General features: G+C 37.1%; 1 protein-coding gene across 1 annotated transcript in view; it reads right to left on the bottom strand.

Annotated features, from left to right (window-relative positions):
* The window catches only part of ASXL3 (ASXL transcriptional regulator 3), a 196,486-nt gene that overhangs the window by 122,019 nt on the left and 57,298 nt on the right, over window positions 1–17,169 (bottom strand). Inside the window, exons 3-4 of the mRNA XM_069568932.1 lie at window positions 2,431–2,539; window positions 1,087–1,195 (exon numbers count right to left, since the gene is read on the bottom strand). Of these exons, the coding sequence (XP_069425033.1) occupies window positions 1,087–1,195; window positions 2,431–2,539 (218 nt within the window). The remainder of the gene's footprint in view (window positions 1–1,086; window positions 1,196–2,430; window positions 2,540–17,169) is intronic.

A 17,169-nucleotide genomic window follows, 5' to 3' on the forward strand; every position in this document is an offset into this window, starting at 1 on the left:
GTTGAGTTTTCAGAAGGTACAGGAGGAATAAGGACATCAAATTAAATGAAAGCTGGTTTTAAAAAAAAAGTTTACAAAGCTGATTTCAGTCATTTCACTAAGACAAGAATCTGTTTTTCCTATAATAATTCAGCACCTTGGCTACAGGTCAGATGGCGCTGAAGCAAAATCAGCCTCTAGAGGACTATCAGAAAGACACCAGTTTAAAGGGCAGGAGTGGCTAGTCAGAATACAAAGGGACTCCTACGACCATTAATGAAATGAATGGCTTTGGGCTATTACTGAAATATGATATTTCTGCAAGGATCCTTTAAGGTTTGTTTGTTTAACGGTAATTTACTGATTTCTATGAGTCCACCTACACAGACTTTAATGACACAGTCTTCCTCTCAAAGCATGATATGGGTCCACTTGGGGGACCAGTGAGTTAGGTTAAAAAAATAGAAAAGAACAGCAGCTTTTGTGGAGCAAAGATTTGCCAAAACTGCAGTACAGAAATTACATACACCAACAGATCATAATGCAAGTCTTGAGAAAGTTAAAAATGAATCCACATGGACAGAATTCAAGTGGAAAATGCCCCCTTAGAATTCCAGAAGGGTTGTTCACTTTTCAAAAGCATTTCATAAGAATATAACTCATTCGGTCCCTGTTTCACTGTGAGGAATGTTAACATTAAGCTTAATTTATTAAACACAAACCTAGGAACAAAGTTATTATAAAACTACTTGGGATCACAGGAAAAATCAGCACAATCAGAAACCAAACATCAGCCGAGCTGTCTCAAGCCTCACATAAGGATAAAACCACAGCAAACCACATAAGCCTCTCACCTTGCACAAGAAATATAACGATAACACTCAATACTATGCAGGGAAATCCATACTGTTAAAAAGCAAAATAAGGCAGAAAGCAAACAACTGAATCCTTTTCTTAGGTGCTAACCTTTAGAACTGTTTAATGATAAATGGTGGCAAAAACTTAAAATTGTATCAATAATGGTAGGGAACTCAATTAGCAAGTTATTGGAACTCTACATAACCTTTAAGAGAATAGGATTTCTATCTCAAAATCTGCCACACTTACCTCCATTTCCTTCCCCATTGGCATTGGCCTCCGCCATCTCTGAGCCATCCAATTCAGACTCACAGCCTAAATCCAAAGTTCCATCAGCTGAGCATGATGACTCCTCTTTCTATATTATTTTAAAAATAATGATTTATGGAGATGTATTAGCAATGGAAAACACTCAAAATACTTCCAGAGCCCTAAGGAATTATCAAAGTTACTTGTGATTTTAAATTGCAATACTGATTTATTTTTTAACATAAAACCACTCCTTGGAGGGGGGTGGATTACTGGGAAAAGCACACTGCCATAGTTGATTTTTTTGGGAGATAACCTTTAAAATCTACACAAAAGACAAAGTTTCTTTTAGTCATATGTTTCTCTTTTTCTCTCTACCGTCTTCATTTTAAAAAATGGCTTTACAACTTGGATGTAATCATAAATTAACCCCCAAGTAGCTACAAAAAATAATAAATAATACAAGTCTTTTGATTAACCTGTATTATTTTCTTAAACACACACATAGAACAAGAGCCTGATGCTTAAGAGCTGAGAAAGAATCCCCACTTCTTTGCCAGGTATAACTTTTACCATTCAAAATAAAACAGAAGAAACTTCTCAAAGGAAATTAATGAATTTTAAACGTAACCCATCATTTACTAAAGCTGATACTTTCAATTTATGAGAAAATACACTGATTTTGCATGTTCTAAGTTATACAGCCATTTGTATCAGCTTTTGTCCTCTGGAATTTGGCATCTTACATGGCATTTCCATTCCAGATGTAAATGGAAATTACACCAAAATCATTAAGACTTGGTTATCTGCAGCTTTTAATTTCTCTGTTCTTCTCATATGAGTAAAAGCTTTTATTACTAAAAACTTCCCAGAGATCACTGTTTCTTTCAAATTTAAATAACATTTAAAACAGCAAATTTTCAAGAGGAATGGGTACATTTCTTATTTTTATAAAAGACAGACATACAGGTGTGAAGCTGGTGTATCAATGTGTAATCATCAAATCAAATAGGTTTTTGGCAACTGTGATCATCTTAAAACTTTTGGCTGATGAACCATGGCATTCCTCCATGTAAATTTTTAAGAATCAAGAATTTCAAGGAAGCCACAACCATTTTCCATTACTATATGTTAGAGTGAAACCACAGATATGCTTTCTTTAAAGAAGAATGTCATTGTTTATTCTTAATATGAAATCATTTTTAAGACATCTGAAAACATTTAAAAGGCAAAGGGATCATTCTACCCCCTCACCCAAATCTAATTTTGTTTACCTTCACATGTCTGAATAAAGGCATGATACACAGTAATAACAGACATAATATGCAGAACAGTCCAACTTACTTTGAGAGCATAGAGGCCTGACTTCCCAGGGATTTTGAAGAATGTTCCATCCCCGATTCGCGTGTTAGTGTGAAGCATTGCATTCAGACAGGCTAATGGAGAAGTTCCACTAGGAAATAAAAGTGCGCAAAAAATGAAGCAGTCTGAGATGCAGTTTCTGGGGCAAAACCGTTCTCAGTCTCTTGGGGGAAAAAAAAAAAAAGACCCTCTTGCATGCCTTTTTAAAATATCCTCCCAACCCCGAAAACATCTACATTACAATAACAGGCCAGTCCAGTTTCGCCAAAGTTAATCAGATGCATCTGTCTTATAGGCTTCAGGCAAAAAGTCTCCTGAATTGAAATTATGCTTTTATTCATAAAGCAACCAACACTATATTTCAAAGAAACCAAAGCCCAAACGTTTATGTGGTGTTATTTTGCAAATAACACCATGAAGCCTCAGGTTTTAAATATTACAGACAAGTTGATGGTTGCACTTGAATGATCAAATAAACCAAGTTCAAGGACAGCTCCATCCTATAGGTTGAAAAGCAACAAAAGAATAATAAGAAACCAGGGAAGAACTGATTTAAAATTACAAGTATTTAAGTTACTCATGGGATTGCACTTCTCAGAAGGCCAAGTAAAAATCTATATCTATGCTTCTTCAGTGACATTCTTTCCTCAGCTCTTTATTTGTCAAATAAAGAAAACATGTGTTTGGGAATCCTACCCAGCTAATGATAATGTTCTGCAGTAAAGAAGTAAGTGACTGAACTATAAAAACAGATTTTTTTAAAGGAATCAAATGGTATTAAATATTGATTAAAATATCAAAACACATATGTACAAACATCTTTGAAATGTATTCATATAATTAAAAAGATGTTTATGAAATGTATAATACATATATATTTTCTGGGGTAACTTTAGAACTTCTTTTGTGTTTTGTTTGTAAACTGATATTTCTGTATACTAGAATTTAGAGGTAGAACTGTTACTTGCATTTAATTATGTTTCCATATATACTTTACTTCCTAATACGCTATAAGTTCAATATTTGGTTGAATCAATACAGATTAGAAACCCTATTCACCATCTCATTCACCTAGTTAGGGTTCTGGGTATATAATCCAAGAAATCCTTGGACAAGAGAACCTTTAGGATATCAAGGTTTCAAAGTTTGAATTTCTGTGATAGAAACATATTTTTATGTGACTAAACTAAAAGTGTTCTAAAAACCAAGATTGTCCCATCTTTTACTTCCTATGAATGCTCACCAATAAAATGGAAAAAGCCAAATTTGCTGAGCTGCCACAACACACTTACTAGCCAGTCAGCATATATACACATCATGGTCATAAAGGTTTATAAGTATTCTAATAAGAACACTTTATTATTTTAGGAAACAGTTTCTCTATGCCAACACATCAGTACGTTTCCATTTGGTCTGACAGGAAGCAAGAGCCCTAGCATAAATTTGGTCACAGAACAACACAGAACAGTGAAGTACACACGGAAATAAGGCTGGGAGTTTATGTAATAGCTTTCCTCTCGAAGCTTCTACAAGCCTACAGACCTCATTTCATTATTTTCCCTCACAAAAGATGCTCTGCTCATATGTAAAGTGGGCCAAGCATTCCTTATAAAGTAAAATACATTCATCTCCCAGAAATAGCTGTCCATGAATAAATTTCAGATAAACAAGGCTATACATGTTACATTGAACACTGTAAAATATATATTTTTATCATTATTCTCTTCAGAAAAAGCACAGACAATTTGAAGCTGGGAATTATTATACCAGATTTGTGGAGCTTTAATTTGGCGAAACTGTCAGAAACACAGATTTTTTCTGTAGGGACCTAGCAAGAAAATGTTACCACTACAAGTAAAATAGAATTCTATACATGTAAATGAAACAATATGGTTTTGAAATATAGAAATACTTAATAACACTAATTGTCCACATTTCAAACCTCACACACATTCTTCCTTTTCTTCTTTCCTAAGGTCCTAATACACACAATTTCAAGAACTCAGATTTAGAATTTTAGAGAATAATGCAGATTTAAAGACAACTAAAAAATACAGAATAAACATAATTTAATATCACTATAATTTACATTTTCTTTCTAAGGTACAGTAAACCAAAGATAATGGTGGAAGATAAACTGACTACTAAATAGTTTAATGCTACGCTTGTTTCAAAGATAAGTGATAATACCCAGTTTCATATAAATAATAAGCTCTGTTGAATATGGATATATTATTAAACTATATTGTTTATTAACTCAATAAATGCAAGATTTACTGTGGAAATATTTTAAAAATATATAATTTATAATCACATGACACAGATATCCCAAAGTCTCAAAGACTACTGTCATTTTCCCCAAAATAAAAAGGAAATCCACTTTATTTTAAAACTATACATTTGCATTTCAGAAGAATTAAAAATATTTTGCAATCAAATGCAAATTTTACTACTCAGGCTGATTAGTCACTTAGTTTTAAACATATCAATTGCATTTCTTCATAGAAAAAAAATCAAATTAAATGGCCCATTCATTTAAAAACTGTAAAACTTTAGCATTGAAAGAGGAAGTGCTTACTAGAAAGGTAACTTTCATCCACTGCATATCCATAGGAAAGTGAATTTTAAAAATCTTTCATACCCTTTACTTATTGCTATCATTCTCAACATTTCCACAGAGTCTGGAAATTGTGGACTGCTTTCCCTGAAAAAGTGAATGTCCTAAGTAACTGCCACTGAATAAGAATAAATAAAAATCTCATTAATGTATTTCTATTATTTTAATATTCAGAAAAAATAGATTCAGCAAGTGTACCTAGGCCAGCTTTAAGAAAGATATAAATATATATTTATATATCTGTATATATTAAAAAACAGTGTCTTATTGTGGGTATGAAAAAAGATGAGGCAAGTATGTGTTAAAAGTCTGTATTCTTAGAGAGCATAGACATCTTCTATGTAATATTCCTTATTTTTAAATTAAAAAATATTTGCTCACAATGCGAGTTAATTGCCTAAGTCAGAATCTGAAAGCAAAAAATTCTGGAATAGACTATGTGCCTGTGTATACTGTATATGACATAATAACACATCAACATTTTAATTCAAAAATCTCCAAAATTTCAAGTTACTTACTTTCTAAAAGGATGAATTGGAAGAATTGCGATATCCCAATTTATAAAAAGAGAAAGAAAAAAGGGAAACAAAAGTTAGTTTTTCAGCTTAAAATGCAATTCTACATCCCACTATTTCAATAAATAAGACAGTATACAAGAAACACACCAAACTCTTAGATTTGGCTGTAAACTCTGGAGGACTGGAGTAAAAGGTAAATTCCACTTTCTTCCCTACACTTCCATTTTGTCTACAATGCTCATATATTGATAGCACCATATTGGGAATATAATTAGAAACAAACAATCAGGACACTATTTGTCCCCAGTTCCTTTCTTTCTGCCATGCCCTGTAACCAGGCCCTTCCCTATACACCTGCCAGGATAGATATACAGCTTCTTCTATTTGTTTGTCTTCCTTCCTAGACTGTAGGGTTGTGGAACCCTTCTGGCTTGTTTTCATTTCCCACAACCCCTGAAGCAGAACGGGGTGAAATTTGGAGGCAGGGGAGCAGGCATAATTTAAACTGTCTAGACATCAAAGAACCCCCAGAGATGCTTTGCAGAGCCCCAGTGCTGTGTGAACTACAGAAAAACCGTTGCTTTATCACATCAAATTGCTGACAGAACATATAAAATTTTACTAATAGTGCACACTTGGTGAAGAGAATGGATGGCCTGTCTATTTTAATAATTTTTAAAACCAGAGAAAATACCTGGGGAATGCAATTGGAAGGATATTTAGATACGACAAAGAAAACATCATTCCTTTCCATAGAAAATTAACAGTCCTTTATAAGGCAATAATAAAGTAATCCAAATCTTAAGCTACTTTATTTTACTAAGCATCTCTTCACAAAAATTTCAGATGAAGCTGTTTCCTGAAAACATTTTTAAATCTTGCTTTGTAATCTGGGGAACATTGAAAAAAGTAATCCTAAACAATGTTAAGTCTAAAAATTCAACAGATTTAAGGAGTGATTATTAAGCAGCATTATTCATCAGTTACTGTGCTAAGTCCTATTAATACAAATTAACTGAACCAATTTTATATTCACTCTTTAAAATAATAAACTTCAAGTATTTTCAGTGTTGAGAGCCAGGAGAAAATGTCTTAATTTTAAAGAATATATTTTTAAGAGGAAGTTATGTGGACCTCTGAGATGGAAGTAATGTTTCAGTTCTTTATACAGAATATTAGTATTCATTATGTGAAAATTAATTGTTTACTTAGGATTTGGTCATTTCATTTTATATATGTTATACTTCCCAAAAATGTTTTCTAAAATACTGAAAAACAAATAATGCACCCTTGGCTTTATGCATGTGCTTACATATTCAATGGGCAAGTCACTACTAGTGGAGAAGAAAAAACTATTTCTACCACGGAATGTGGATAAGTCTTAAACACACATACACACAGTTTATACCAGTTGATAAATCAGTAACCTAGATGGTTAAAAACTATCCTAGAAAGTCAAGGCCAAACTAACTTTTTATTTTTTTGAAAGGCAAATATATTAAGCATTTATTGAGTACATCATTATATTTTTTTACTTTATTTATTTTAATTGGAGGCTAATTACTTTACAATATTGTAGTGGTTTTTGCCATACATTGACATGAATCAGCCCTGGGTGTACATGCAAACTAACTTCTTACTCTAAGAAACAATACTGTTAGTCTGGAACCCTTGAAAATGAGTGGGAAAAAAAAGTTGAAAGTTAGAGTCCTATATACATATACATTATCTGAAGAAGCTCAGCACACAGAATATTAAGACCAAAAAAGAATCTACAGAAAGTCTGAAATTTGATTTGGATGATGAGAACAGTGTCTCAAGTTTCACAGAACCTCTTAGATCACTAGTGAAAGTTGTTTAATGGGCACTGACATATGACAAATAATAAAGATTTAAGTTATAAAATGTAAGTTTGATTCCTAGTTTTCAGGTGTAACTGAGACTGCAGTTAAGAATCTCACTGTAGTCAACTAGCTAAGAGATACAGCTGAAATCTAAATTCTACTCTGATTTCAAACCCCATGCTGCTGCTGCTAAGTCGCTTCAGTCGTGTCCGACTCTGTGCAACCCCATAGACAGCAGCCCACCAGGCTCCCCCGTCCCTGGGATTCTCCAGGCAAGAACACTGGAGTGGGTTGCCATTTCCTTCTCCAATGCATGAAAGTGAAAAGTGAAAGTGAAGTCGCTCAGTTGTATCCAACTCTTAGCAACCCCATGGACTGCAGCCTACCAGGCTCCTCCGTCCATAGGATTTTCCAGGCAAGAGTACCAGAGTGAGGTGCCATATATAAACATACAAAAATAAACAAGAACAACCAATTAATTCAAGAGATGAGTCACTTAAAAGGAAAATATTTTCCATATTTCTTTATAAAGAATACCTACATGCTTTTCATTATTCAATGTGTCTGTAGGGTAAAATTGGAAACATAGCCCCAATATTCTTTTACTAGGTATGGATATTGAAGCAAGAAATAATTACCAAGTGACATATGTTGCACAATTCTTAAATTTAGAGAAACAGTTTCAGACTCCAAACCTAAACACACATCTCTGATTGGCTTGAACAATGTAAAATTATATTCTTTGGGGAATATAAACAGGCATTTGAACTTAGACCTTTTATCCACTTTATGGACACAATGAAGCTACCACTAGATAGACTACAGTGATTCCTATAGTCATGTTCACTAAACAGACCTTTTGTTTAAGGAGACAAGAATTTCAAAACATCAATGCAAGGACAAAAGTTTGCTTAGTATTATTTTAGAATAGTATCTATAAGGAAAATTAAGAAATAGTCCTATAAAAATGTAAGCTAAAGCATATAATCTAAATTATAATTTTTAAAGACCTCAAAGTAAAATATGAGGTGATCTGGTTATCTTTGATTATAGACATTAAGGGAAGGATATACCACATGTATAGCTGGAAACGAGGAATTGTATGCATGTCGTGACGGGCCACATTACCACTGCTATCCTAGGAAAGGCAATGCAGTACAATGAGAGACTCTAGCTTCTGAAGCCAGTTAGCCTGAGTTCAGCTGAGGATAGACCATTTACTAGCTCTATGACTTTAGACTTCATTTCTATGGGTCTCAGGCTTCACAACTACAAAATGTGGATAACAAAGGTCACTATTTCATAGGGGATTATTCTGAAGATTTAATGAGTTAAAATACATAAAACACCCAGAATTGTGTCTGGCATACTGTATGTGTTTAAAAATTATAAATTATTACTATGTATAATAATAACAAATTATTATGAAAGGAAATCAACTCGGAATATTCACTGGAATGACTGATGCTGAAGCTAAAGCTCCAATACTTTGGCCATCTGACGGGAACAGCCGACTCACTGGAAAGACCCTGATGCTGGGAAGCATTGAGGGCAGGAAGAGAAGGGAGTGAGACAGGATGAGATGGTGGGATGGCATCATCGACTCAATGGACATGCTGCTACTGCTGCTGCTAAGTTGCTTCTGTCGTGTCCGACTCTGTGCAACCACACAGACAGCAGCCCACCAGGCTCCTCCATCCCTGGGATTCTCCAGGCAAGAATACTGGAGTGGGTTGCCATTTCCTTTTCCAATGAATGCATGCGTGCTAAGTTGCTTCAATCATGTTCAACTCTGTGCGACCCCATGGACAGCAATCCACCAGGCTCCTCTGTCCACAGGATTCTCTAGGCAAGAATACTGGAGTGGGTTGCCATGTCCTTATCCGCAATGGACATTAAGTTTGAGCAAACTCCAGGAGACAGTGAAGGACTGGGAAGCCTGGCATGCTGCAGTCCACGATGTTGCAAAGAGTCAGACACAACTTAGCAACTGAACAACAATTATGATAACTACTATGCCCCCAAATAACCAACATCTAAAGATACAAAGGATGGCAAATGGAAAGAGATTAAATATTCTGTAGTTTAAAGAACTTATTCAGGTAAAGTTTTAATTTCATTTTTGTTTCATTAGCAAAAATAAGTGAAGATATGCAAGTGTATACATTCCTTTCCCACAGCCTTTCACATGTGATTAATACTGAAAATAACTTATTCAGTAGAGAGAAAAGATGCTAAAAATATCTATTATTATAGATGCCATTTATTGAGCATCTCTATGTGACTGGGCTTTCATACTATTATCTATATTCCTTACAGTTCCCATAAAATGTAAGCATGGTCCCTAGTTTTACAGATGTAACCGAGGCTGAGAGGTTAAGACTCAGAGTGTAGTCAGATAACAACTAACTGATACAGCTGAAATCCAAATTCTACTCTGATTTCAACACCCATGCTCTTTTGACTACCCCCAATTCTCTGTATATAGAGTTGTTTCTTCCACTTAACTAACCTTGGATACCACAAGTGAATATATAACACTTGAGGGAAACACACAAAGGAAAGCCAGATGCCAGAAAAGAATAAGATGTTGGCTTCATCTTCATTTAATATTGTCTGTAACAACGACTCCTCTAGGGTAAATTCCAAATAATATAATGAAAGAACCAGATTACAGAAGATGACATTGTTGGTTGTCTTGTTCAGGTAATGCTACCCTATGAAAACGAAGGAAGAAAGACCTTTGAGAGAATATGGTTAAGAATTCAGACCCATAATTGAGATGCCTCTTTGCAGAACTAGATCATTAAAGAATAACACAATCCATTAGTTGAATAAATATTTATTGAGCACATTATATATGTGAAGCTAATCTTGAAATAAATTTGCACTCTTGACAGTGCTTTGCACAGAACAGAAATGTAGGCTGGGCTGAGCTGAATTCTCTGAATACATATGAAATGACAAGGGATTCAGGAGAAAGGAGCCTTGAAGCATGTGTCACAAAATGAAGAAAATCATTTGGAATTTAGATGTTATCCCTAATTTATTCCAGGGAGGCAACTGAGATGCAATCACTTGTGGATTTATTCTATCACCAGCTCCAGCGCAGAGGCAGCCAACCCATGGTCTTTGATGGCTTTTCAGGACTTTATACTACTTCCCTACAACTGTAGTCTCAGAGTATTTTCACTTAAGCCAAAAAAAAAACCAAACATATAAAATAAAACAATGGATTTCATATATTAAAGAACAGCACTGTCAGCACAATTGGTATGATAAAACAGGTTTGTATCAAAATGTTAATTTCTGTATACTACTTGCAGCTACTCATACTCACACTCTCTCATTTTTTAGTAATGGCCAATACCACAGCACTTCTGAATGTGCGCTATGGGATGTTAGTTCCAAGTGTGCCTCAAAAAAACTGTCAAAGGAGTTTCAGAAAAAAAAAAATGCATTCTCCTCTTGCAAACTCAGCAAATATATTAACAGTGTACACTAAAATCTCTGAAAAATCTTACATTAACTCCAGAAACCTGCTTAAGTCAGTGTTTCCTAAGCATATGTAATTTAAAAATCTTTTCCACAATAGTATGTAGCAACATCTCTGATTATAGTATGCCAAGAAAAATACTTGAGGAAATGCCGAACTATATTTATGGTTAGGGTCATGAGGAAATAGTACCTAGCGGTCATATTCCCAGGAACATTTAATTGTATTAGCAAGATGCTTAAAAATTATTTGAAAAGTATATAAAATAGTTGTTTCTCTGTGTAAAAATAATGGAGTGTGATTATTCTTCCGTGTGTAGACTTCCAAAATTGAAAAGCATCCAAGTACTTCAAACAGCATTGAAAAATTTACAAACAGTATCCATATATACATGAAAACATATTTGCAATATCATATTACCTGAAATGAAAGTCATCATACTTATCTCTCCCAGTGGAGAGCTTCCTCCTGACTCTAATTTCTCTCACTCAATGAGTATGGTCTTCCTCTTCATCACCCAGAAATGAAGCATTTCTTAGACTATTAGAATTATTCTGCCTCAACAAAGTTCATCTTTCAATTTACATTTTTCACTTCCTCACAGCCTAATTGAAACAATCTTTACATCACAAGAGGACAGTTTTAGAAACCCTAGCCCTACCCCTGCCTTCAATGTCTGCCTGCTGCAATTCCATCTACCCACAGGGGCCAGGGCCATGTTCCTATTTAAAAGACAAAAACAGATACAATGTTGCTCAGGCTTCAGGCCTTGATGTGCACCAGATTGACTGACTGCTTCTTTACCATCCGTACTTTTCACTCCCTACCAAAGGAAGCACAGAGTCACTAGGACCCTCTACCGTAGGATCCGCAACCGCTTCATCTCTATCTTCCCCAACTCTCAGGTTACTCCCCAACCCCAAGACTACTCTCCTCTAATCTGATGCAACTCCGTAAACCGTGTGCCTCTGCAGTTTCCCATCTCTCTGTTTTGGCTCCTCTGGCATCCTCTGCCTGGAAATGCATCCCACTCTTTGCTCCATTTATCACTCAAAACAAAGTGTTTCGCTACCACCTGTATGGTGACGTCTTCCGTGATACCAAGGTGTCTCCCTCACTGTACGGCAGTCTCAATACCCTGGATATCCCTCACAATTTCCTCTCATTACAACCGTTTATGCGTCTAACTCTCCTACCCTTAAAACTTCCAACAAGTTTGGGAATGCCACGGGGGACAGACACATATTTATCTATCCTTTATTATTTGACAAGCAATCCCAAGGCACTCAGAAGGTGTTTGTTGAAATGAACATAATCATTGCTATAAAAACTGTTGCAATCACGGATCTGTGGACATAACACCCACACGCTGAATAGCCTCTATAGTCTATTTAAACTCCTGACTACAATCATATGTGTCAAACAGCCAACATATCACACAGGCTACGTAGTAGCCATATTATATTTGCACGCTCTGCATTCCTTTCTCCTAGGAACTTTCCTGACTTTAGTTTAGCCATCACTGAAATGGTCCTGACTTCATCAGAAAGGCTAGCCTTGGTAACTATCTGGCCAGATGGTAGGAGTCTGAGTATCTTTGGGGAAGCATATAGAAATAAAGGGAATGAGCATACATTATTTTCAGTAGAAACATAAGCTGTAAAGGGACAAAAAAAAATATTAGCTAGGGACTACCTTCACCTCGACAAGCAGGGAGCCTACCAAGAACAAAACTAACCACAGTCAAGCAGAGCAAAACAGAGGAAGAAAACATGGGGGAAACGATGGCATCACTCGGACTCCTGCATTATCTAGTCATGTTGAAGGTCAACTGGATGTCCACGTTAAATAACCCAACAAATCCCCTGCTTATTTTATTGTTGACACTTGGATAACTGAGAGGCTGACCTCATTTTTCTAAGCCTCAATGTGCTCCTCTGTAAAATGATGAGTTTAAAATAGGTGATGATGATGCATCTGAGTCAGTTCTAATGAGGTGGATAAACCTAGAGCCTAGTATACAGAGTGAAGTGAGTCAGAAAGAAAAACACCAACAGTATATTAATGCATATATAATGGAATCCAGAAGGATGGTACTGACAAATCTGTTCACAGAGCAGCAACGGAGACGCAAACACCAAGGACAGACATATGCACAAGGGTTGGAGAGAAGAGGTAGAGGGTGAGATGAGTGGAGAGAGCAGCATGGATGCAGCAGCGTGGAAGTCACTCAGTTGTGTCCAACTCTTTGCAACCCCATGGACTATACAGTCCATGGAATTCTCCAGGCCAGAATACTGAAATGGGTAGCCTTTCCCTTCTCCAGGGGATCCTCCCAACCCAGGGATTGAAGCCAGGTCTCCCTCATTGCAGGTGGATTCTTAACCAGCTGAGCCATAAGGGAAGCCCAAGTGAGTAGCCTATCCCTTCTCCAGCAGATCTTCCCAACCCAGGAACTGAACTGGGGTCTCCTGCACTGCCGGTGCATTCTTTACCAGCTGAGCCACACGGGAAGCCTGCATGGACACACATACACTAACATATGTACATATATGACCAATGGCAACTTGCTGGATGACTCAGGGAACACAAGCTGGGCTCTGTAATAACCTAGAAGGTTGGGAATGGGTGAGAGGTAGGAGGGAGATTCAAGACGGAGGGGACGTATGTACACCTATGGTTAATTCATGTTGATGTATGACAAAAACCAAACCAATATTGTAAACCAATCATCAATCAAATAAAATTAAATAAATATTTTTTAAAATATGTGATGAGTTTTAAATAGCTTTAAAATTAAAGTTCTACTAATATCTTTCTGGTTAAGGCTTCAAGGGCAATTACAAATGGTTGGACAACTGGCACGTTGTTCATTTTAGCCACGCCACCTGTCTCTTCGCCTCTCTTCCTACTCATTTGTCAAAGGCGGCTCCCATTCACCTCCTAAAAATTTCTAATCAACGCTCTAGTCTATAGCAATGGTTTCTGAACTTCTGTAGGCATCACAGCCTGTCCTGTGACTGCAGCATTTAGTTCTGGGCTATCTAATATCTCACGGCTCAAAGGCAATAAGTGCCTTAGGGCACTGGCTTCATCAAGACCCTTTGTGTCCCCCTCATTAAGGCCCTGTCAGACTCAGATGCTCAGAAAACATTCAGAGACTGGTGATAAGCTTAACATTTCATAATCTACAGAACAGAACAAAATTTGAAGCACGGCAATACCAGCAATTGGCTGAGGACGTCCAGAAATAGGAACTATGAATTACTCTAGTGAGAATATAAACTGACACAGCCAGTTTGAAAAGACATCTGGCAATATCTAGAGGGAAAACAAAACCAAACAGGTGTGCAAGCTTTACAAATCAGCAATTCCACTTTTTGGTACAGACCCTAGAAAAACTCAACTCACATTCACAGTCCCTAATTTTTTTAGGAGGAAAAAAAAAAAACTGTCAGTAAATTAAATGTTCACCAGAACATAATAACTATAGACATAGATACACTTAATCTATATATACACAGTGAAATTATAAAATCCTGAGCCACAATGGTATACAGCAAACATATAACAATGATTAACTCTGAGTAAAAAAGGAAATCAAAGGAACTCCAGCTTTTTCTGCCAGACTTTATTTAAAAGAAATCCAAAGCAAATATGACAATAAGTCTACAACTGTTAATTCCAGCTGGTGCTTGTTGGTCTACGATATTTTGCTGTATTTTCAAAATTTTTCAGAACAGAAAAAACAAAGACTATTGATAATTTTGTTCTTTAACCCTAAGTTTATCTGCTGTCCAATTCTATTAGATCTTTCTCCCTATTTCAGCTTATATTAAGGTTTAAACATTTTGCACATGTAAATCCATATATACATGGAATTATATGGAAGTGTAAAGGTACATCATTATACAGACTAAAAGCAATAAGCCACTCTCAACTTCTCCCAACGACACCCATTGCTTCTGAAATAATGACTATTAATGATGTACCACTTTTTTTTTCCTCCCAGAGCTTTTCCTATTTTTATTCTGATATATGTATAGATTCAACTCTATGCTTTTATATTTTAAATTTATTTTCAACAGAAGTGAGAGATATTATTGCATACCAGTAGATGCATGCTTTTTTACTTAATAACCTTAAGTTTCCCATAGAATATATTTTTTGTTCTTAATGTTGCACAGACTATTAAATGCTCTTAATAATCATGCAATGCTCCCACTATCCTATAGAGTAGATAAGCTGTACTGTAATTTTTAAACTTCTTTATTATTTAACATGTAGCTTACATCTGATTTTACCCATTAAAATAGTGCTGCAATGAAGAACCAACATATACACCTCCTTGTTTATGTGCTATAGATTGAACACTTGTGTTCTCCCCAGATTCATATGTTGAAACCTAATCCCCAATGTGATGCTAATTGAAGGTGGGGGCCTTTGGGAAGTGATCATATCACAAAGATGGAGCCATCACCCATGGTATCAGTGTTGTTATGAAAGAGACTGTCCACAGGACTTCCCAGGCGAGAATACTGGAGCAGGAAGCCACTCTCTTCTCTGGGGGACGTTCCCATCCCAGGGATCAAACCTGGGTCTCTGGCCTGGCAGACAAATTCTTTACCATCTGAGCCACCAGGGAATTATAGCAGCCTGAACAGTTGGACTGTGAAGAAGGCTGAGCGCTGAAGAATTGATGCTTTTGAACTGTGGTGTTGGAGAAGACTCTTGAGAGTCCCTTGGACTGCAAGGAGATCCAACCAGTCCACTCTGAAGGAGATCAGCCCTGGGATTTCTTTGGAGGGAATGATGCTAAAGCTGAAACTCCAGTACTTTGGCCACCTCATGCAAAGAGTTGACTCACTGGAAAAGACTCTGATGCTGGGAGGGATTGGGGGCAGGAGGAGAAGGGGACAACAGAGGATGAGATGGCTGGATGGCATCACGGACTCGATGGACGTGAGTATGAGTGAACTCCGGGAGTTGGTGATGGACAGGGAGGCCTGGCGTGTGGCGATTCATGGGGTCGCAAAGAGTCGGACACGACTGAGCGACTGAACTGAACTGAACAGAACAGAACAGACTAAGACAGTAGGTATAATATAACTATTCCTCTAGGATAGATTCAAACAGTAGAATTACTACATCAAAAAAGCATTAAAAAAAAATGTTGATAGCTATTTCCAAATTATCTTCCCTGAGAGTAACTACTTTCCCCACCCGAGTCAAGGGTGGACAGTATGAATCTTTACATTTTTGCTAATCTAATCAAATGGAGGTAAAGTGGTCATTCCAGGTAGAGGGAGCAGCATGCAGGAGGCACAAAGGAAAAAAACGGAACATGTCTGCAGAAACAGAATTATTTGGTATTTCCAAGCAGCAAGTGGGAGGGAGAACAGGGCTGGGATCGGACCCCAAAAGCAAGGTACACACCATGCCAGCTGCATGACACTTGTGCGTGCTTAGGTGTTCAGTCATGTCCGACTCTTTGTGACCCCATGGACTGTAGCTTTCCAGGCTCCCCTGTCCTTGGGGATTCTCCAGGCAAGAATACTGGAGTAGGTTGCCATGCCCTCCTCCAGGGGATCTTCCCAAACCAGGGATTGAACCCAGGTCTCTTGTATTGCAGGCAGATTCTTTACTGACTGAGCCACATGGGAAACCCAAGGATAGTAGAGTAGGTGGCCTATCCCTTCTCCAGAGGATCTTTCTGAGCCAGGAATCGAACCAGGGCCTCCTGCATTGCAGGTGGATTCTGTATCAGCTGAGCTACCAGGGAAGCCCAGGCATGACGTTTATACCTCAGTTTAGACTCTATGGAGAGGAGTTTAGACTCCATGCAGGACACGATGGAGAGCCCCAAGGGACTTTCAGGAAGGAAATGCCCTTGCCCTGCTGTACACAAGATCCAGAATGAGACCCATTTCCAAGAAGACACAACAGTTAGGACCCTGCCGTCCTTGATTGAGGGAAGACAACCTGAGCTTCATCATAGCAATGATGGTAAGGAAAGGATGTAGAGAAAGACTCAAGAAATACATGAGAAGAGAATGAACTTGCGGTTGCTGAGGAGAAGACTGGGAGGAAGGGATAGTTTGGGAGACTGGGATGGACATGTACACACTGCTGTATACGAAATGTATAACCAACAAGGACATACTGTAGAGCACAGGGAACTCTGCTGAACATTATGTGGCAGCCTGGATGGGTGTGGAGTTTGGGGGGAGAATGGATACATGTATA

The sequence above is a fragment of the Ovis canadensis genome, chromosome 23, assembly GCF_042477335.2.
Source record: "Ovis canadensis isolate MfBH-ARS-UI-01 breed Bighorn chromosome 23, ARS-UI_OviCan_v2, whole genome shotgun sequence".
NCBI lineage: Eukaryota > Metazoa > Chordata > Mammalia > Artiodactyla > Bovidae > Ovis > Ovis canadensis.